The sequence below is a fragment of the Wolffia australiana genome, chromosome 16 (assembly GCF_029677425.1).
Source record: "Wolffia australiana isolate 7733 chromosome 16, ASM2967742v1".
In the NCBI taxonomy this organism is placed as follows: domain Eukaryota; kingdom Viridiplantae; phylum Streptophyta; class Magnoliopsida; order Alismatales; family Araceae; genus Wolffia; species Wolffia australiana.
In genome coordinates, this window is record NC_135850.1 from 7593419 (window position 1) to 7618251 (window position 24833).

At 40.1% G+C, this 24833-nt stretch overlaps 1 protein-coding gene across 1 annotated transcript; it reads left to right on the forward strand.

Annotated features, from left to right (window-relative positions):
* Nucleotides 1–17: 17 nt before the first annotated feature.
* On the forward strand, nt 18–969 carry LOC144713932 (uncharacterized). Its single transcript, XM_078588673.1, has one exon. The coding sequence runs from the start codon at nt 60–62 to the stop codon at nt 810–812; it is 753 nt and encodes a 250-aa protein (XP_078444799.1). The 5' UTR covers nt 18–59; the 3' UTR covers nt 813–969.
* The last annotated feature ends 23864 nt before the right edge of the window (nt 970–24833 follow it).

Genomic DNA, 24833 nt, shown 5'->3' on the forward strand with positions numbered 1-24833 from the left:
GTTGAGATGGAGCTCTCCTCTTCCTCTCCGTCTTCCCATTTCCCTTCCCACCATCTCCCATGGCGCTCCTCCGCCGCGAAATTATCGCGTTCCGCTGCGCCACCGCCGACGACGCTGACAACCCATGTCTCGTCCCGTCTCCCTCCGCAATCCCCCTTCAAGAATCACCAGACGGCCATCACCGCAGCAGAGTCCTCCCCATCTGCGTCTCCGTCATCGTCTTCTCCGTCATCCTCTTCTCCTACTACGTCATCTTCCGCTGCTACGCCCCCCGCCGGCGCCGCCACCGCGCCGCGCGGCCGCGCGCGCAGCCGCCGGCGGCGGCGGCGGCGGAGGAGCCGCCGGCTGACGACGAGCCATACCACGTCTGGCTTATCAGAACAAAGGGACTGGACGAGGAAGAGATAGGGGCCATCGCTGTGATCTCCTTCAGGCGAGGGGAGGGAGCAGTGGACGGCGGGGATTGCAGCATCTGCCTTGGCGAGTTTCGTGATGGAGATCGGCTCCGTGTTCTTCCCAAGTGTAGCCACGCCTTCCACGTCGCCTGCATCGAACCTTGGCTTCGGTCTCGCGTCAACTGCCCGGTTTGCCGCGCGCCGATACTCGCACCGCCGGCGCCCGCCGCGGGACCGCGGCTCGAGCCGCGGTCCGCTCCGGCCGGGCCGTCTTCCTCTGTCCGGATCGAGGTTGCAGAAGAGCAGGACGAAGCCCGCGGGACGGAGACGACGGAGGGAGCGAAGGAGGAGATAGCTCCGGACATGGTGAGATCTTCCTCCGTAAACCATGCAGCCTGCTTCCTCTCCCACGTCTGAGACAGAAAGAGAGAGAGAGAGAGAGAGAGAGAGAGGCTGAAGTGGAGCTATTTCTCTCTCTGTCTGTCTGCCAATAGGCATAAGGCTGTCTGTCTACAAAGTAGCGCAGCCATGGTTTCAACAATGGATGAGATTGCATGTTGGTTGGTTTATGTGAGTACCGATGAAGGGATTTCTGAGCGTGGGGATGGTTGTCATTTGGGTTGATGATCAGATTGTGTGAGGATTCAAGGATGGATTACCCCATCTGGGGTTTGATCCTTGATGTTTTAGGTGATCACTAACTTATTCTTTGTGAGAACCCCCTTGAAGAAATGAGAGAGAGAGAGAGAGAGAGAGAGAGAGAGAGAGAGAGAGAGAGAGAGAGAGAGAGAGAGAGGGGCTGAAGTGGAGCTATTTCTCTCTCTGTCTGTGTGGCATTAGGAATGAGGCTCTGTCTACAAAGTAGCGCTGCCATGGTTTCAAGAATGGATGAGATTGCATGTTCGTTGGTTTATGTGAGTACCCATGAAGGGATTTCTGAGCGTGGGGATGGTTGTCATTAGGATTGATGATCAGATTTTGTGATTGAACCTGGATCTTTCATCTGATAGCCAACTTATTAGTTGTGAGAACCCCCCTGAAGAAGCGAGAGAAAGAGTTGGAAAATGGAGAGGCAGCGATGTAAATGAGACGAAGGGAGTTGAAGTAGGAAGGTCTGTATAGAGTTATTAGGTATGAATGTTTGTTTTGTGGCGCTCTATCTCCCCCCTCTACTTGGATCTGAAGATTCTGCTCGGATCAGACTCAAGAAACATACATTCAACGATTTTAGTAAACCAGATAGATTTCAATTCTCTATGAAGCCTTATTCAGCTGGTGCTCAATCCCAATGAGGGGAGAGAGATGATGAGAGTATTTATAGACAAGGTTTCAATTCTCTATGAAGCCCATCTTATCTTCCTTGGTTTATCTTCATGCCATTTAGCTCCATTCAAGGAATGTGTTGGTTGCCATACTTTTAAGTCTTTGGGTCGAAATGGGGGTTTGCTCGGTTGCACAGTTATATCTTTTTTGGGTCGAGAAGCTCCAATGACATGGGTTCAAAGTCTTCGAGGTGTTTTGAACCTTTTATTAGTTCTAGCAAATAATTCCTTCAATTCCTGCCTAAAACTTTATAGAAAATACGCAGTGATAATAAAATTGCTTGAGTTCTCTAAAGATAGCATTGGTAGAAAGTAAATTCTTTATAAATTGTTTTGTATAAAATACAATGAGATACATAGATTAATTGCTAGTGGAATATCATAGTTATTTATTGGTTTCATAACAGAATGGCATGAATAACTTGTCGTTTGTGAAATTGCATCAATATTCAGTGTTTCATGTTAATAACTAATTGAATTAAAAATTATATGGCGTGAGAGAAAATCACACATTCCACATCTAATTGAGTATTTTTAATACAATATGTTCCTTATTGTGCGCAAATGAGGCTTATTACGATGTCCAAAAACATATGCAATGATTATAGAATTGTGGTGAGATCATAATATGACGATCACTTATTTTTAAACATATTTTTTAAACATCTATATTAGTATGATATTTCTGAAGGATTTCAAAAATTTCAGATATAATAATAATGTATATATGCCCGTCCATATGGTGAATATTTTTGGACCTATATCCATTAGTGTGGAGACAATACAAACACTTAGTGGGTACTCTTTTGGGTAAAAAACTCACCCCAAGTTTATTCATGTCATGGTTGTCTAAAATTTCCTTAAACTTTAGACACAAAAACATCTTGTACATGAAAAGTTACATTTTGACTGTGATGTATATGTCCCTATTCATACAGTTCAAATGGGTTCCCTAGGATAGACCAACAAGTCCAATTGGGTGATTAAGTGGTCAAAATAGGATTGTTCACCCTTGATGTAATATAAACAGAGACTGGCTCAAGGATATACAAATAAGTCCTTAGCTAAAAAAGTAAATATGTTGTAGTAAGAGTTGTATAATATTTTCCTGATGCTTGATTCCTAAATAGTATTATTGACTATGGTTTGAAGTTAACAATTCTCTAAGTCCTTCTAGGCATTAGGGATTACACATTCATTATAAGTGATGAAAATAAAATTACGTCAAAGAGTTGATGATACCCTTGTACCTTCTATAACACATAGTGTAGCTTGGCCCTCTTCAGTTGGTAATTTGGCCTTGCAACTCAATTGAACTGATCTATGGTTGGCTTATTTACTGAGAAAGGCTCTATCTAGATGTAACACCAAAGAGCCTTCTTCTAAGTAGGAGATTCAGCAAGTTACTGGAAGCTTCTTTTTCATGTTGAACATGAAATGTTAGAAACAATTTAGATTAGGTGGAGGAATTCAAAATCTCAACAGAATACAAAAGAGCTGTAGGTTCTGTAATATGATGCTAATCAACTAACTCATGTGGACCCTCAGTTCGAGAACAATCTCTCAAATACACATCAATAGCCAATTTTAGATGCAGTTGACTAATTAGATAAGCTAATAAAGAGTAACAGAGTGTATATAATTATTAGTGACCCTAGTACATGGGCCTAGAGTGTCACAAACATGAAATTTATTGGACGTTCAAGAAGATATATATATATATATAGATCTACATATAATTAAAGACTATGGGTTTTATGAAAAGTTCTCGCTCAGTATAAAATACAGGAATCTGGAAAGTAAATATCGCAGTGACAATATTTCTTACCGAAACAGTGAGAATATCATCTAATAGTCATGGAAGGATTTATGGAGTTGAAGATAAGGACACTTTTATGATGAGGGCTTAGCAGATATGTCTATAGGTTGGGTACATATTAAGCTCATGAGTACTCATTCCATGAAACAAAACCCTATTTGATGTAGTTTTAGCATATTAGATTGTGTGCGGTGATCCAATCATTGCGTTCTTGGATGTAGTTTTAGAGCTCCATTAATTTTTTTATTTCCCCTTAGAAACTTTTCCTTGGAATGTCCTTCTCTGACATCAAACAATCTAATAACACAACATTATAATAATTAATACGCATAGGATCATTTGAATACATAGAGAAATTATCATGTTGTCATAAATACATTGTTCATCTTTGATTAAAGGTTATTAACACACCTTAATATTAAATGTAATTTTAAATAATATTCAATTACATAAATAAATTGTTTTCACTCCGTGAGTCACTTTCATGCGTACTAAAATGTTTGCTAAGATGAAAACTAATTACTAAATTACCTTACATCCATCACATCTCAGTAATTAAAATCATCATTTAATAATTTATTCAAATTAAATGCATCTTATCCTCATCGTATATTTAAAACAAAACCATCATTTTTATATTTATCAATTATTTTCATTTGATTATTTCATTTGCTAATATTATTTCGATCGATTGGATGAAACCAAATTATTCTCATTAACCTGAAATTTGTATAGGATGCATATATTTTCTCAAGAACATTTTCATTGACGATCCGTCCCAACTCTCCTTGAATTAAGCTCATTCTTATGGATAGGGAGGTACTTCTCAAACTTTTTATCCTAATTTTTATGAATTAATTCAAGAATGAATTATTTTTGTACTCAATAGGCCTTAATTGTGTTTAATTTTGTTTTGTAATTAATCAAAAGTAATTAGAATATTTCTAGTCATCATAATATTTTTGGTCATAATACTCTGGAGAGGATAATTTTGATTCTTATGTCAGAGTAATTCAGATTGCCAAGATTCAAATCAAGATGATTTATCAAAACAATTTTTTATGTATTAAAATTGGGAATTAATAAGCAAGAAAGGGATTTTGAAACAGGGCATGAAGATGGATGAAATTTTGGATTTAGGTATTTTAGATGTTGAATTGAATTTTCAAACAATAAAATTTTATATCTTGAGAGATAAAGTAGAAGAATTGGGGCAAAATGAATTATAGATGAAATTCGACTCTAATCTAGGGATCTAAGATGAAATAAGAGCTGAGAATCAATGTAGAAATAAGAATTTAAAGTTAGACCTTGGATGAAATTCAAATTGCAATGCTAATCACCATTCAAATCATCTCCAATGGCATCTACATTTCACCCATGCCTTGGAGTTTTAAAATCATTCAAGAAGAAGTTCAAATAGTGAAGAAGAAACTTACAACTTTGATTCTTGAAGCAAGATCTGTCGACTTCAGAAGCAACTTCTGTGTCCTTCTTGGCCAGAAACTTGGGGGAGAGCTTTGGTGGTGGTTTTCCCCTTCTTCCCGACCTTTATTTAAAAATCCAACCAACAAACCTACCCTCAAAATTTGGGCAAATTGGACAGCTAGATCTCGAGATATCGCCATTTTACTAGTGATTAATCCTAGCCGTTGGATCTTTTTATATCCTCCATGCAAGTAAAAAGTGTCATTTTCTGATTCGTCGATTCTATTTCCTTGTTTCCTCTACCCTCGGATCACGCGCCGCCACGTCTTTGTGCGTGGAAAAAAACAAAATCATTACTATTAATAAGAAAGAGAAATTATACCTTTTTAGCGGCAGGGAGAGCAGCACGTTAGCTTCTCGTTTAAATAAAAAAATAAAACTGGTAAGCTTAACGCTTTAAGAATTGAACGCGGAGTATCAATTTGCCACGTGCATTTATTGCACGCGGCTATCAATTCTCTACGCACATTTAATTCACTATAAAATCCAGAAAGGGAAGGAAAAATGTACCTTTTGTCCTCGAATTGCACGCGCCAGGTAAAAACCGAGATAATGATTTGCTTTATATGGCATCGCGCATTGCGATGCCATAATGAGCCAATAAAATGCTTATTTGACGCATCCAATCATTCGTCCAAATTTCGGGCGAATGATGTGGATGCCACGTGATTTAATTAAAAAATCCCTTTTTAAAATGCCAAATAAATCGAAAAAAATAATCTTTAAATTCTAAAAATTGTTTCGTGGCTATATAATGGTCAGAAAATTATAAAAAAATATGGAAAATTTTCATAAAACTAGTAAAAGCATTAACAACCTCTAGCGAAGTATTTTATGCCCTGCAAAAAGTAAATCTTCAATGCACTAAGGCCAAATGTTATGTAAAAAAATACAAAAAATTAAAAACAATCATGAAACTATAGTGCAAGCCATTTATGTCTATTTAATTGTGATAACATGCAAATATGGCTAGTAAAACACATATATGTATGCAATATTCATCAATTTAAAATTATAATTTGCAAGTTATCAACATGTATATGATTCATTATGATGAACGTATGTCCCACATCCGCTTGATGCTCCTACGATGACTTATGGTGTGATCAACTGTCATCCGAGCTAGTACTGATGCATTCAGAAATCATTAGAGAACTCTTCTTTTATATTTCACTACCTGGCCCAAGGACTTCATCACATCATCTTCATTGAGCTTTCTCCTCTTATAGTGAGGCTGGACAATTACATCTTGACCACTGAATCATCTTTGTGAATTTCTTGCTATGTCTGAACTAAGACTGTTTAGAATTCCATGATTACGAACTTGTAGGCCATAGTTAAGTACAATCGTTTGTCCACAAGATGTCTTTGGTGTCTCAGTTCTAAGGACCACTTACACAACCGTGACATGAATCAACCTGATTAACACTTTGGTATAATATTGTTCAGATATTCGTATGGATTAAATTGGTGAACTCTTTCTGCTAAAGAGCACCAACTATCATCTATCCATAGTGTCTCAACACTAATGACTATGGGACTTGCCATAATTATCAATGGGTGAGACTATTTAGTGTTACTATATCTATATATTTAAATGTCCTTCTCATTATCCTTCAAATAAGAATTTTTAGAAGAAATTCTTAAAGACCAGTGATATATGTATTATGATCTCATCATGATTTAGTGAGTCTGATCATGCATTCATGGATTTAATTATAAGTATCACAAGTGCACTGTAATGTTTATATTGTATTAATGAACATGCAACAATAAATGGAATGTGTGATTCACTTGTAGGCCACATATATTTCCATCACCTATTCATTCAAGAAAATGGAAGATCTTGAAGAGTGACTTTACTCACACATTCATATTCGTAGGTCACTTGTTGAAAGAGGAAGAGTTGAAAAAAGACATACTCAATACATTTCATGTGGACACATTATTAATGCCCTTTAAATGCATGTGGAGCCTGAGAAACTTCCATGATATGAGGGCCCCACTCCCCAAAATTATGCAATTTGGAGGGGTGCTCCTTTATATTCTTAGCTTATTAAAACTATATGTCTTGGGATACTTACCATAGAACATTTATGGAACATTTCTGACACTTATGTTTATGAAACATTTAGTTATGACACAATTTATTCCACTTTCAACATGATGTCCTATTTTTATATATTTTCTCTCCCCTTGTCCTGTAATATATGATCCAGAATTTCACCTAAACGATAAACAAATTACATAAGATACAATAAGATAATAGTATATTATACCTAATGAATACACGACAGGCCTAATGTTAATTGAGTAAGAATGAAGGAACTTTCCAATACTGATTGACAAACAAATATTGAAACATTAATTTTTTAGAATACTTGGATTAATGATCTGTAATACAACTTTATGGTATTCACTTCATATATATGGAAATTTATGTTTTTATTGATCTTTTGGTGACATGGACTTCATTGAATACAATATATCTTTATAAGAGCATAGCATTAACTTGATTCTTTCTCTGATGTTATCTTGAATATAAGAACTCGTAATCTGATAAATTAGTTCTTGAGGATACAAGACCAGTGAGTGAGTATTAAATGTAATTAGTGCATATTTTTTTACTTTGATCTATATAAAAATGAGGGTAGAATAAAAAAATTATTATCTCAACCTATTGTTAATGTAGGAAGATGAAATAGTTTGATTCATATTTCTTACACTGTTTTTATTTATTCTAAGATACATTTCAACTGGAATAATTTAGAATTTTCAGTCTTCCTGATACATCCATTATCATAAAAAGTGAGATAAAGTAAACAAATAAGTGCCATTACACCTAGATCTCCAAAGGTGAGGCTCTTGTTATACATAATGCAATATTGCCATAGGGTATACACATACTTCATGAATATCATACCTGAAGAAGTTATAATAGACAGGTGAGTGCTACCCAAACTTTTGGGCTTTCTATTCCTAGGAAATATAGTGTAGGAACCGCTCATTAGTGCCTTTCATTTATCATCTCATGATCCTGGCTCTACAATTATGTAATGATATTTATTATACGTAGAATCATTTTTTAGATATATTTTAAAAAATGTGCTATCCATTATCTCAATAGGAGTGAGTTTCAAATATCAGAATATTTTGATCAACTTAACTTCACGGCCTTATCAATGGCCATAAAAGTTGATGATAAAATGAGTTGAATTAGAATACATTGAAGTCAGTATCTATATGTATAATTATATTATGATGAAAAAAATAAGTTTATTTTGGTAAGGTTTATCCATAGGTTATGATACAAAATGTTTACCCATTTAAAATTACAGGGCAATGCACACAAATGCTCTTTTGATGACATCGATGATGTAGTGATTTACTATGGACAAAAAATACTTATTTATGTTATAAATGAAATTAAGATTCTTTTTTTTAATTGTTCCAAACTAATGGGGCTTAATGATTTATGAAAAAAAACCCACTTGATTCAGTTGAATCAAGTGATTTTTTCTCATGATTTCCTTGGATTTTCATTGTATTACAGGGATTAGGTAATTATAATATTAATGTTATAAAGCCCACCATGGAGCAGGCCCAGTTCAGATCCCAAAAGGACCTTAGCCCAATCAAAGGAGAGGCCAATTTTTTAGGAGAAATGCAAGTGGGTGGTGGTTGATTTTAATTTTCTTGAAAGGGGTATGAAATTTAACTCCTAGATATCCAAATATATATTTTTTGCACATTCTACGTTTCTTCTATTAAGAATTTGGGATCCCTATTTGCAACCTTTTTATTCCTCATTGTAATCATTCCTGAATTTCTGTCCCAAACTTTGTTTTGGCAGCATTGAGTGAAGTAATTTTTCTTGGATCTTGTTTCAGTGTCAGGTTGAGTAAAGAAGGTAACCAGAAGATCAGATCTGGAGGAAACTGAAGAAGAGTGCATCATTGGCGTTAAAGGGAGTGACACTAGAGGTTATTCATGTGATAAATTACATATCCTTATAAAAAAGATTGATAGATTCTAACTTGAGTTACTCATGTGATAATTACTTAACTGAAATTTAATAGGTCATGAAAAAATTGTGTGTTTTGCAAAAGGCTTCATTAATTTATTATTGTTTAATTATTATTTTTCTTATTGAAAATTATTGGAGAAAAATTATGCCAAATAAATTTCACAACTTTCTTATATTAACATAATCATATAAGTGCAGTAGATTCAATAGGTTCTCTTGTGATTCAATCTATATTCAAGATGAGGATATGGATCTATTCAAATACTATTTTTATAATTTTTGGCAATATTGGGAGATAAAGAGGGAAAAACAAATGTAGAAGTTAACATCTTTTGTATTTTTTTATTATTGATTTGAAAAAGATGTAATAAATATAATCACTGATAGCACAGCCCAAGATTGGCAGATGGTAATCAATGACTAGCTGAATAGGTAAACTATGATTATAAAGATAATATTCAAATGTATGTATGTAAGTTTTATTGAAATGTAACAGGCGGCATGAAAACTTCAAACCTATATTCACAAGTTAAACTGATGTGAATTTTGTATCTTGTAATGGACATCATTCTTTGAAAACTAAAAATATTCGGTAGTTATTTAATTGATTTTGACCAATATTATTTGACATGTCAACTTTTGAATAACCAGTTATACTTATGACTTATGTAACCTTTCACAATCCAACATTAGCTGGGATATGTCATAAAAAACTACTTTGTCATGTAAATAAAATGATTTAACACAACTTGGTCTTATATCCATCTATTAATTTTAAAAACTATTACTCTAAAATATGAAAAACATGCGTCACAGAATTCAATAACTTTCAACCTAGAAGTCGGGAAAGCGAAATCACCATTTACCTTCAGATTTACAATTTATTTCTTTGATTTTTTATATTTGAAAAAACTGTCACTGATATTCTTACTGATGAAGTTTAGATGGTTTAAAATTAATTCAGACACTGTAATGATCAAATAAATTTTCATGAAGTTAAAGATGTTGCTGTTTGCTTTCTCAAGCAAATTCCCTCAAGAGGCACATATTTATTGGCTTCAGATATATACTAGAAAGTAATTAGGACATTGTATTTCCTTATATTTTCTCAAGATTATAGTCACACTGATGCTAGACGTCATCTAGGACGTCATCTGGTTGGCACCGAGTATGATGGTTTGGTGCCGATAAGGGATAGTGGTATTGAACGTCAACGGTGTCATCATCCGACGGGTAACCCTAACTGGTCGATGTAACAACGATGTACAAAATGAGTGCCCTACGTGTCGTACGTGCAGGCTCCGATTCAACGGAGGCGCCGAGCTCCAACCTTGGACGGGGTCGCCGTTTGACTGCGACCGTGGCCTCTCGAACCTCATTGAAGCGACGAAGGCGTCTACGGCTGAATGGGTTCTATCCGTAGGGCTCGCACGTAATGGACAGTCTTGTCCGTACCGTTAAGAGACTCAAATGTCGTAGTTTTCTCTCAATTTGCCTCTCTCACCTACCTAGCTCGAGCGCGGTGGAGTCGTGACGAAGGTATATTGCAAAAGGTAAATAAACGAGCATTGGGAGAGGATGGCGTACCTCGTCGGAGTGGCTAGCGGTGTAGAATTTTGTCGATGTCTGTGGCAATTCAGAGTGGGTGGAACGAAGAGATGCCAGAGAGCAGACGGCGGCTCAACGAGCGACGCAAAGATGTCGGAGCGTAGGTAAAGTGGTGGAGGAGCCGAGAGAAGAGGGAAGCAGCGGTCATGACTCACGCCAACTGCTAGTCTCGGTCGACGAACCCACAGGTGTCGCATTGTCGACGGAGATGAACGGCTGTGGCGAGCGGGGCAACGAGAATTCCACCTTTGAGGCGGGGTTCCTAATCGCTAAGGCGATGGTTGTTGGGGCGTGAACAATCGGGCGAGCTCGCACAGTTCCGGGGTGATGGCACACGCCATCGAAGATCGTCGATGACGTCGTCAGCGCCGCCCGCTGCCGTCGTCGAAGCTCGGATGAAATTGCTCACTTATCGCTTTTCATTTTCATCGCTCTCTTTCTTGCGTTTTGTGTTTTTCTCGTCTCGGCATTGTGTTTTCATCCCTACGTCCCTCGTTGTCGTCACAGGGAGGGATCATAAGCCAATTTGGAACCCCCTCCCTTGTGCCTCTTGTTTTGCTCTCCTTTTTTTCCTTTTTACATTCCAATTTCCCTCTAATTGTAATAGGGGGCCCATTATATAAGGGCCCCCTAATGGACCCCTTTTTCCTGTTGACCCACTTAAGGGGGCCCATTGACCTCCCCCTTTATAAGGGAAGAGGGGGGGCGACCTTATCTCTTAGACCAGGAAGAATATCGAGTATCATTTTTTTTTCTGTCTTGGTCTCACCTTAAAGAATAGGAACGAGAGAGGAGAGGGCGGTGGAAGGCCGGCCCACATTGGTGGGGAGCTCTAGGAGCGGAAAAGGAATTCATCCATCCAACCCCTCCTCTACCACAGCGTCGCTCCTCCATCGAAAGAATCGCTCCCCCCCCCCCCCCCCAAATAAGCTGGTCGTCGTGAATTGCCGCTGGTTTACTTCACCGATCTTGCCCCAATCGACAGAGAATTGTGGACGTGCGATGGAGATCGGTCCCAAAGACGATTCCACCATGCTCGGGAGTCACAGGGCTTTCCCCCCCTTTCTCTCGATGCCGTCTGTGTTCAGGAAGAGGACAAAGACCGTCGACGGAAATTCTATCTGGGGCCCCAATCTGGCGTGAATCTGGCGCCCAAATAAGGCATGGTGGATTTAGGCAAAGTGGAGCCCAAATCTGGCGCGGTGGAATTGGTGGATTTAGGTGACTCGATCGCCAAACAGTATTTCGCACCAACAGATTGGTCCGGCAGCTAGTCGATGCCCAATCTGGGTCAATGCAAAGGAGGGGCAATCTGTGTTCTGCAATTCTATCATGAGTCCCCCGCCCGCTGCCAGATCGACCAACGACAATCGATCTTAGTTGCGGTGGTTGGCTCGACTACGGCCAGATTCGGGCTTGTGGACGCTATCCTACCTGCATTCGGCATGGCACCACCGAGGCCATGCCAATTGCCGCTGAACCCTCGTCACTACGCTAGCCCCGAATAGGTTAGCCAGCACTTACAACCGCCAGATTCGGCCTCTACTTGAAGGAGTTTGGTCAGTCCTGTGAGCCCTGCCAACGCAGCCCTCCTACCTCCCCTTTGATCTATGTTGATGCTCTGGTGCCGCGCCGCCAGTCGAGCATGCCATTCCTCTCCGGCACCTCTCCATCGCATCCGCTCCAGCCGGCGCATTGACGAACAGCCTGCACGACGAGCCGCCCAACGACGAGGTACACCCTCTCTCTGCAGCTCGTATGTTACCTTCTGCAGTATACCTTCGCCTCGATTCCTCCGCACTCAGGCTAGGTAGGTGAGAGAGGATAGAATTGAGAGAAAACTACGATTGTGAATGTCTTACTGGTACAAACGAGACCGTTCATTGCGTGCAAGCCCTACGGAACCATTTCATTTGGTCGTAGATGCCTTCGTCGCTCCGACGAGGTTTGAGAGGCCACTGTCGCTGTCACCCAGTGACCCCGTCCAAGCTTGGAGCTCGGCACTTCCCTCGAGTCGCAGTCTGCACGTACAACATGTAGGACATTCATACTTGCATCGTAGTTACATCGACTCGTTAGGGTTACCCGTCGGACGACGACATCGTCGACGTTCGATACCATCATCCCTTATCGGCACTAAACCATCATATTCGGTGCCAATCGGACGACGTCCTAGATGACGTCCAACACCACGGGGACAACACTCACATCAATAGTTGGTCCTTGGCACAATATCGAGTCGATTGGGAGTGTAACAACTCCTGTAGACTAGCATCGAACACCCAGTGGGAGGAGAACCCTGCGTGAGATCCTCATCACCTGGGTTAGGGCTAAACGGGAGTGTCTACGGAGTATCAAGCAACAGACTGGTTATGTTGAAATGACGCATCCTTTCTACACGAACGGCGTAGGAATAGGACTTGAATCCACAAGCCTTGTTCTACTTGAAGGAGCCAAGTTTTGAATCCACAGAACTAGCTTCTCCAACCCTTGAATCCACAAGGGGTTGTACTTGAATCCACAAATACAGAAGCACTCTCTAACAAAGAGAACACTCAAAGGAGAGAAACAACAGTTTCAACAAGGCAATAGATTTCAATAATGCTCATTGAGGGGTACATAGAGTCTTATATAGGGCACAGCAAGTGCAGGGTCGTCCATAATGACTGTACCCATGACAAGACAAGTCAAAACATTGAGAAAACAAATCTGACAAGCTAAAACAGAAGATAAGCAGCTTGTCAGGCCTGAGCAGAGATATCCTGTAGATTCTGGGGCCTGTAGTAGATGTCAGGAGATATTTGTGTGGCTTAAGAAGATCCTGATGGGACAAAACAGAAGATATGCAGATCTGACAAGTAAGATCAGAGATCCTGGTAGAAGCAGAATCTAGCAGAGGATTTTGTCAGAAGATATTGTCAAAGAAAATCCTGTTAGAGATAATCCTTTCAGAAGATCTTGTTAGGGAAAATCCTATCATAAGATCTTGTTAGAGAAAATCTTGTCAGAGGATATTGAGGCGATCTAGGTGTATTTCTGCAGATCCTGTCAATTCTAGAAGAATCTCCTTCTTGGGCCACAACTTTCTAATGGGCCTCAAAAAATGGTCTTTTGGGCTACATCATGGAGGGGCAAGGCCGAGGGACTGCACCAACACGCCCATAACCTGCCAAGAGGGGCGATTGCCGTATCCGGAGGCCAGTATGGCCGAGGCCTCAGGCGCAGGACGTAGCTTGGATTCGGACCTTCCAAGCCACTAGGCAGCACCAACAATTCCTGACTCAACACGATTCTTACCGTGATGCGTTGGCCCGGCTCTAGCGTGAGTCGTTGACCAATGGGATGCGATCGGCGGATTTGGGAAACGGTAGTAATTTCAATCTATCCAGCAGATTCTTGCATAGGATCACCGATCTAATAAGGAAGCCAATCGTTGAGATTTCTGGTGGGTGATAATCTCAATTTTAGGGTTAAAATTTGTCGTTGGTGATTGAGATTATTCAAATAAAATATATTTAACCGTACTTAAAAATACTTAGTTAGTGATGAGTACGCATCGTCTCCACAGGAAACGATGATTAAGGAATTACTTTCTTATACTAGTGATGATGGACGAGAGGATCGACGAAAGCAAGATTTGAGGATGTGAGCTAGTGATATCGATAAAAAATATGTAATTATAAGCTAATTTCACTTAAAGAAAAGAGTAAGTGATTGTGATGGATATGATGGTGAATGACGGTATGAACGAGGATAGTGGTTCGATATGGAGTGGTACGATGGCAAGGATGGAGAGATGAGAGAATGGGGACGTAAGTAAGTGAAGTGATAATGAAACGTTGATGAAAACCTATAACTATGATAACGATGATGTTGGGAGAGAAACAACGTAAGGCGAAGACACTTACCTTAGATCCTTACGTTCCGCCAGGATCACGGCAATTTGCGAGTGCTGGTAAGCTCCCCGTCTTCTCTTTTGTCTCTTCCCACACACCCAAGACACCAAGAACACTCTTGATGGATCTCAAAACTCACTCTCTTTCAATCAGCCCACAAAAGTGGGAAGCAAGTTCAAGATGATTTTTACAATGATCCAGGCCTCTATTTATAGATGAGAGGGTATGGATAGAAAGAGGAGGGGAAGATCAAAAGTTATGGCTGTTGGAAGTTAAGAAGTCAAAGCACTTGGTATTCTGTGGCTTTTCATATTCCATGGCTTTTCGTATTCCGTGGCTTTTCGCATTCCGTGGCTTTTTGTATTCCGTGGCTTTTCATATTCCATGGCTTTTCGTATTCCGTGGCTTTACGTATTCCGCGACTTTTCACATTCCATGCCACATGTACATGTAAAAAGGAAAAAAAACAAAGAAAAAATTTCCCTCTCAACGTTGACGTGGCGGCGCATCTGCACGTCACGTCACACTATGCCATAAAAAAACCAAAATACTTAAAATTTCATATTAAATCAAATAAAAGCCCAAAAAATACGTAAAAATATATTTTTTGAATCATAAAAATCATATCTTTCCAAATTTAATATCAAAATTCCTGAAAAATCATATTCTTTCTCAAAAAATTATATTCTTTTAGAATATACTATTGGAAAAATCCTAAAAATATAGAAAATTCAGAAATTTATTCTAAAAATAGATTTAATCATTTTAAGCTTGATAACATGCAAATATGAGTAATTTAGTGCATAAAGACGCATAAATATAATAATATAAGGCACTAAAAATGCATGTTATCAGTGGGGAGCAGCCGTAATTTCATTTTTTGATCGGCCCGTAGAGCTCCTTCTACCTGACAGAATGTGAGCGGTCGGTGACCGAATTCTCCGTAGCTGGATGGGGGAACGAATCTGCCCAACAGAATCAGTTGAGAATCGTACCCCAATCGGGATTGAGAGGTTGGTTCAACCTGTAGATGGAAATTGCCTTGATATGGTGAATTGACGATCGGCAATTTGAGTCGTCGTTGCTTGCTCACGAGAAGGGTTCTCCTAGCGAGATCGGTAGAGAAGCACGCCCAGTGAATAGGAAATCTAAGGCACTCTGCTTGCAGGTAGAGCCCCCTTCCTATCCCCTTTGTTCTCCTTCAGCTCCTCCTCCCTCTGTGATCTTCTCTTGAATGAGGAGGGAGACCAAGATAGAACAACAAAATTCCTTTTTTTTTTGTTTTTCTGGTCTCCTCTCATTAGGGCGCCCCCTCTTCCCTTATAAGGGGGAGGTCAAAATGGGCCCTTAATGTGGGTCAACAAAGGGGAAAGGGTCCATTAAGGGGGCCCTTATATAATGGGCCCCCTCATTACAAGATAAAAAGGGAGGGGAAATAAAAACAAACAAAAAGAAAAGAAAACAAAGACAAGGGCACAAGGGAGGAGATCCAAAAATGACCAAGGATCTCTCCCCGTGATGATGACGAAGGACGTAGGGACGCATTACGGAAAAACACAAAACATGAGAAAGAACGAAGAAAACAAAACGTGATAATTTGAGCAATTTCACCCGACCTTCGACGACAGTGCCGAGCAGCGCGGACGACGCCATCGACGATCTTTGATGGTGTGCGCCATAACACACTGGGAAGGTAAGTCATATTGAGAGTGGATGATCCCACATTAACCATACAATTACTTTTTTAGAAGTGTTCCAGGATCTGAGAAAACAATTGGGATCCTGTTATTACATACTTGTAGGTCAAAGTAAAAGCACAACCATCCCTCCACAAGAAGTCCTTACTGTCTAAGGCCTAAGGATCATTTGTACAATTGTGACCTGAATCAACCCAGTTCACACTTGATAAACCACCTAGGAACTCGTCGAGTAACGATTCACTGAACTCTTTAATCAATGAGAAAAATATTTGGATTAGTTCTCGCTTTTACACAATATGATCATTTATACTTATCTAAAATCGTGTTTGTGAATTCAAACTTCAATTAGAAGGTAGTAAACATGTGCATTGTACTCCCACATTAGTTTTGAAGTAGGCTTTGTCCATCTCGTAATGAGTATTAAATACTAGCATCACGACTGATCATAGTATCAAATACCATTAAAATCTTTACTGGTATTCAATACTGATGATATAAAATACCATATCAGATGAGATATGGATATCAAGTATTAAAATATTATATATATGTATACCATTAACCAATAGAACTTTAAATATGTATGCATGTTTTGAACATCACAACTGAAATTAATATCAATCATCAATATGGGTAACAAAGGTTGTGTGATATTATAAATTTGTGCCAGCTATACCATATGATGTTTATAACTTATATCCTTATATAACATAAATTTATGCAATGCCAAAGGGTAAATCAAGCAGCCCTGTTTTTACTCTTGTAGCCCTATTTTGGGAGAGAAGCTTTGCAACAGGAGAGTGAGGATGGTGTGAGGGGGATGCGAGATGCTTAAGCATGAGTTGACTTCATGTGATGTACTACTTGTTTGATATAAGGTAGTGGGTCATGGTCCATGAATGGTGCAAGCTTTGGTGAGCTTTCAGTGTGACACAAATGGTGATAGAAGATCATGCCAGCTTTCTGAAGTGGGAGCAATGGAGTGATGTTTTAGTAAAATTCCTGAAGGCGGTTAGTTGGTCGTAGTTTGGTAGTAATTTAATAGAAATTTTTGAGATGAAAAGGATGAAATGATGATGGTTGGGGAGTTCATCAACGCACACGATATGCATACTTTTAATTATGCATTAATTTTGAATTATAATTCTATGGTATTCTAATATTGGGTGATGGAAATATATGTTTCCAGTAAGCCAATCACACATTCCATCTCTCGTTCATTATAAATTAATATCATGTATTTATAATAGTGCACATGTAATACTAACAATGAAGTCCATGAATACATTATCTGACTTATAGAATTATGATGATATCTTAATACATATATCACTAAAAATTTAAGTATGTGTTCTAATTATTCCTATCCAATGGATACTCAATAAATATCAAATTATCAAAAGAGAATAATGATGTCTAGTCTCACTCATTGATGAATATGGCGTGCAAGTTATTTGACCAAGATGAGCTTTTCTGGCCTTGGTATAAGAGAAGACAGTTCAAGGAAGAAGATTCGTGAAGTCCTTGGCAAAGGCAAGGGAATATCATAAAAGAGTTCTTTTATCATTTTTAAATGTAATAGTACTAACTTGAATGACCGACTAGTGTTTTACAGTTGACCATACCCTAAGTTTTCCTAGGAGCATCCAACATATCAGTGATTCTATGTTCATGGTAAACAATGACAAAGAACTTCCATGAGTGAGTGAATACAATCCCTTGTATTGTCTAGAGCATAAGGTGTAGGTTGGCAACCCATGGGCTAGACACTTGGACGATTGATTGGGTAAAATTGATTCATTATTAATCAATCTATATGATGATATATATAATTAGTTAAGAAGGCCAATAAATTTTATTGGGCCTTTGAAGTTATCAAATATACATATACATGGGTCTAGAGGATCACACACCATCTTTTGGTATCACAAGATATGCTTGAAGTTAGGGGGTTATTTGAAAAATAGGGGAAGGCCCTAAACAAAATTCACCCATGACAGAATTTCTTAAGGCCCTTCATCTTCTTCTCCCTTCTCCACATGGCTCCTCTCTCTTCTGATGCAGGACGGCGTCTAGGACGTCGTCCGGACGGTACCGAGTCGATTGCTTGGTAGCTAGATAGTAGTGTCGGACGTCGATAGTGACATCTCCTAAAAGGGTGATGTAATTATGATAGAATGAATGCGTCCTACGTGTCATACTTGCGGGCCCCGACTCGAGGGAGATGCCGAGCTCCGAGCTCTGAATGGGTCACTGGGTGACAGAGACGGTGGCCTCTCGAGCCTTGTCGAAGGGGACAAAGTGACTACGGGGACGAACGGAGTCAATCCGTAGAGGCCTGCACGTAACGGACGGGGTCTCCCGTACCGGTAAAGACGCTCGATTGTTCTCATAATTCTCTCAATTTCCTCTCTCACCTATCTAACCTGAGTGTGGTGGAGTCAATATGAAAATATACTGCAAGGGATAAAATAATGAGTGGGCAGGAGAGGACGACATACCTCATCGGCGAGTGGCTCGTGTGCAGATTCTTCGTTAGTGGCGGCACACGGTGCGGGTGTGGGGGAGAGGAGCCAGAGAGGGTCAGCTTGCTTGACTGGCGGTGTGACACAAGAGCAAAGGTGATAAAAGGTCGGAGGAGAAGGACATGTCTGAGGACGAGGTGGGACTGGCTATATTGGCGAGGCGGCTCAAGTAGTCTTACTGATTTTGGTGGAGCGACCATGGCAAGGGTCGGTACGGTAGAGTCAATTCAGCAGATGCGAGCGGTGATCGGCGATTGAAGGCGATCGTGGGTCAAGGCCACAATCAGGGAGGGACGCGACGGCACGTCGGCTTTGATCGGCATGACAAAGACCAGCAATGGATCAATTACCGCACCATGGGATCTCTCAAACCAATCCACAAGTAGAGGAGGACCCCTAGCGACAGTCGGCAGGAAACTGCTCTGTCATTCCATTCCCAGCTGTGGCCGAGTCAGCCCAATTGTGTGTGGCTCAATGGGGCAGCGACCGATGCAGACCAAGTTGCACGTGGGGCGCAGTCGTGTTGATGGGATCACAGTGGGTGCAAATGTTCCTAGACGCCCCACGGCTACTTGACAGTGGGACCGAAGCCGCGAAGGGCAGCGGGGTCACTGTTAGCCAAGAGAGGGTCGTGGGCGGTCAGTGTAGATCACACACCAGGCTCGTTCGTGAGATTCCTTGGGCACATCAGAGTCAACGGGCATCGTCGCGTCATGGGGGGCAACGGTCGTCATCTCGTGTCGCAAGATAAGGCGAGTGCGACCATTGACCGCCCCCTCACGGACGCGTGCGGTAGAACGACACTACGTCGTTGATACGTGAACTCACGGTGGACGAGGAGGGTGCAGCGAAGGAGATCCCCTTGTCAGATGGATGGAAGCAGCACTTCACCTGATCTCCTTCATCTTCCCCCTCGATCCTGCCCCTTCTCACTCTCTGTTCTCTCCTTCCTTTCTTCTACATGGTGAGATCAAGATAGAAAATATAAGCTCACGACAATTTCTCCCTGGTCTAGTATCCTTAGGGCGCCCACTCTTCCCTTATAAAGGGAAGTCAAATGGGCCTAATGGGTCAACAAAAAGGGGGAGGTATTGGTCCATTAAGGGGGGCCCTGATATAATGGGCCCCCATCACAAAAGTAACGGGGAAATAAAACATAAAGGAAGGGGGGAAAAGAGAGGGGGAGTCCAATATGAATAAGGACCACTCTCACATGACGACGTGGACAAAAAACATGGATAAAATGATTGACACAAATACGATGACGAAGACTAGATGAAGGGGTGAAAGAAATCAAAACATGATAAATGAGCATAATTCACCCAGGCTGTCGGCGCTGGGTGTCTTCGTTGGCGCCTTGCCATGCCGATCGGCTTGATGCGACGGCGGGCAGTCGACGATGGTGGCGGTGGCTCGGATGATGGCTTTGACGGGTCCAGATGGCATGCGCCATCATATTCCCAATGCAATTAGGATGTCATAACGAAACCGGTGGATCTTGAACATGACTCATCAAGTCAAGGTAGGATGTAGCGTCTAGATGTATCCATGCAAGGGATTGCATAGATACATCTAGACGCTACACACTTGAGCAGTTCAACATGTTTCACACGATGGTCTAAGAAATTACAGATCTTATCCATGCCAATGATATTTAACCAATCATTTTATAAATATCATTTCAATTCTGTTCCATGTCTTTCGCTGCAGGAACCACTTTTGATAGATGGATACAGAGATTTTAAGGGGGAAGTATTTGGGGGGGGGGGGGGATGGGTGCAGATGTGATGTGAATGTGGGAGGTGTATTTACCATTTATTGATTTAAGTTGATCTTTTATTATGTTTCCCCATTTCACAAATGACTGGTTCATGTTGAAATGTAGTGTGCCTTCAGATTTGAAAGCCATGCGTTAAGAGGCAACATCTTGTAGGATTAAGTTGTAGTGAAAAGATTAAGAAAGGTGGAGTTAAAGCGGCTTTTAGTACATTTATCTCTTATCATTTTCTGAGTTTGGTATTACATTCTTGGATTAAACTTGCTATTATTCTCATTACGAGACAAATGTCCTTCCAAAGTTTGGGACCAATGTACTTGGTTTCATAAACCAATATACTTGGGACCTCTCTCCTACCTGTTGTACCCTTTACGCACCTCCACAATGATATCTAATGATGGCACGAGGACCACTTATACTCCATGCATCACTACTTCCACGGGACACGAGCATGCTATGGGCACCTACGGCCTTCTCTAGAAGCTGCACTAGTACCACCTTTGTATCTTTTTTTCTTTTTTTCATCATGGGCGTGGGTGAGTAGTGTAGGGGTGTAACTAGGACATTTACGCTTTCTCCACACCTATAAACGCTTATAGACACTTCACTAAATATGTAAAATTTCCCTAGGTGGCGCCCAGGGCACGGCTGGATTGGTCTACGGGCACAACTCTTAGGTTGGCTGTACCTGGCACCATGTTTTTTGCCAATATAAAAAACATGCTAAAAATATTTAGCCAAATGCAGCAAACTGTTCAAGTAACAGAGTCCATATTAACTGTTCAGATTCTCATCTCACAACATTTTTTGAATAACTTTGCCAACACTTTGGGAGAGCAGGGTAATGGTGGACATGAGCGGAGTGGATAAATGAGATACCATATTGATTGCAACACATATGATGAAGGATATATGCAGACAAGCGGTTCAGCAGGGGAGAGTGGCTACAATTTTACCGTCATTAGTGCGAAGGAGATGGAAGTGGATACGTGCCGACGAGTGGTGGAGTCAAAGGTGGTGTGTGTGAGAGTAGAAACCTACGCTACCAGTGATGATGACCTAGTAAAAAAGACAGATGTAAGTTAGAAAAAGCTACAAATTGCACTAACCTTATCATCACAAGCCCAACGGGCAGAGTAGTGCTTTTTCTTCATGTATCTTCATCGATATGTCACTCCTTCAATCCTTCACTCTTGGAGTACAATAACAGACCCAAACAAAATTTTCAAGGAGCAAACCACATCGCAAGTTGTAGTTAGGAACAAAGTCTAACAGTGCCTTTTTTGAAAAAAATGGGAGATCCAACAAGTGAATGGATAGAGGAGGAAAATGTGAAACTAGCCTCAATATTTCAGGCCCAAACTCCTTTTGGAAAATTAGACATCATTATTTCAATTTGGAGCAATCTGAACCATCCAATTTTCTATCTCCTCTGGATTGTATGGTGGATTAGATGTACCGCACAAATTTAAAGGAGCAAAAAATGTCAATAATTCATTATAAATATTTAAATAAATTCAAAATTATAATTTCTAACTTATAAAGTTTTTTATGTAATTAATTTTAGAAAATTCTAAAAGAATACTAGAAAATCCAAAAAAATCATAATACCACATTAAAAATCTAATAAAAACCATAAAATATTTAAATAATCTAAGAATATACTTCCAGACTTATCAAAATATTGTAAGTTAATTATTTGTATTAAATTTATTTATAAAAAATGTCATAAAATTATATTAAAATACCATATTAGAAATTCATTTTAAACTGAAATAAATCATTTTAATATTTAATATCATGGATTAATGATAATTTCAATGAGAATAAGCACAAAGTATGTAAAATTATTATCAAAATTATTATCAGTATCAAAATATCCTACATCTCCAATCTTCCTCCATGACTCTTCTAGATAAGTCTTCAAACTAAGACTTTAACTAACTATCTCTTGGCTCCCACTCTCATACATGTTTCATTGATTTTTAAAACTTTGTTTTGAATAAAGTAGTTAAATTTTGGCAGAAAATAATTGTATTTCAATCAGCTGTATTCAATAGAAGAGCCGTAAGGTTTTCTGCCCTTAGATCCAATCCGTGGGAGTTAGGAGCTTCACATGCCTTGGAATCCTGCCCTATTGTATATTTTTAGCCATCCAGCAATACTTAATCAGCTTCCATATTGGAATTGTGGTGTAAGTTAAACAAATCATGCCTCCGTGTGAGACGGTCTCACTTGATAGGTAGGTTGGTATTTTTCTCTTCCTCCTGATTAAGGACCTGGCTTGGGCACTCCCACTTTTTCAGAATGGATCCAAAACTCAACATTGAAGTTACATGTGCCTTGTAATTACATAAAACTTAAAAAGGTGATAATTTATTTACCTGACTCTAAGTATAAAAGTGTAATTAGTCTCAAAATTCATTATTAAAGGCATAAAATAAAATAAATCATGGATTATTGGCTATTTTAGGACATATATTTAAGCATAAATTATTATTTTCCATACAACCAAAAAAAAATCAAATACAAAATATTAGCAAAAAATATTTTAGCACTTATTTGATGTTATCTACAGGTGATGTAATCAATTTTTAGTAATAAATAATAGATAATATGTACATAGAGACTAAAAACATAATCAAATAAGACAGCCATACACAATTCAAATATCTATTTGATGTTATTGATAATGTCAAACAACCATCACATTAAGTAGTTCATGACACAAGTGAAAGAAGAAGCTGAGATGCATAGCTTGTAGGGTTCTTGAGGCCTTGATCTAGATGAAGAACTCAAATGTATTCGCAATGGAAGACTTAAACGAATTGTAGGGATCAATAAAACATTAATCAAATCACCTCGACATAGATCGCATCCATGATTCATTCGATCCTTGAAAGAGTCATGTGGAGTTGTTCATGTGTGCAGCCTCTAAAAGTATCCCTGCCATCCTCGACGCGTTGAATCTCCTCCTTCGCTTGACGAGCTCCATTCAACCTTTGACATCGTCATTATGCCGTCCCAAGTGCATCGGGAATGAAGTGGAGGTGTGGGAGAAGGGAGAATAAGGGGAAAGCTTCAGTGAATTTTTTGCAGCGCCTTCCCCTATTTATACTAAGGGGGTATTTTTTCATAAAAACCCCCAAACTTAAGTATATCTTGCAATGTCCAAAGACCATTTGTGTGTGATCCTATAGGTCCATGTATCAATCTAGTTAATCACTCCAGCAGCCCAATAACCTTTATTGGCCTTGAAAATTAATTAACTATATCATCATATAAATTTATTAATGTTGGACCAATTTAACCCAATTGATAAGTTGAATCTCCGACAGGTGGGGTGCCAAGCTACTCCTCATACTCTAGAATATACAAAGGACTCTGTATCAACTCACTCATGGAACATTGATGTAACATGAATGACTCTGGGATCGGACAACTCGTGTTACACTACATGGAGGGCGGGAACATCAAGTTATGCAGCGGTGATGAATAATGCATGTGTAATGCAAATGATAGCTCGACGATAAAATTGATGAGAAGTACAACACCCGGTGTTGACAGACACTGATAACACTAAGTCATAGTAAGTAGTACGTGGGAATGCCACTAGGCTCATGATGATCCATACGTCAGGCTGAAGGCCGATGGTGCGAGCACGACTACTGCCTCTAGTGCGCACACCCTTGATAGTCACAACCAAGGATGTATCGATTGAAACTGTAATCCTCATAACGTGGATCCTATCTATCACTAACCTAACCCTGGTGATGGAGACACGCTTGGGAAGTACTGAAAGAAATAACTGAATGCGTAAAACAGAGTCGTTACGGCTCTGGCATCTGTATCAGCAATACTGGGCCGACAGGCATCCATACAAGTGGTCAGGCGATGACTAGTGACAACGAGCATTGAGGCAGCGGATGCCGTGGTGGCAGGCTCGGTGGCAGACACGACAACGGGCATGGCAGCGAGAGCGACGGCGAGCACCGTAGTGAGGCATGGTGACGGGCACCGCGGTAGACGTAGTAGTAAGCGCAGTGGCAGGAGCGGAGGCGGGCATGGCAGCGGGTGTAGACTCAACAGCAATGGAAGGGCTTGGCGAGGTGTGACTCAACAGCAATGGAACGTTAGCAGCAAGTAGGCACTAGGGCAGCGTAGGTAGGCGTGGAGACACGAGTAGTGTGGCGACGCAAGTAGGCGTGACCGTGGGCGCAGCACCTAGACGCGTCGACGGGCACTACGCAAGACGCAGTGGCAGCAGGGCACAACG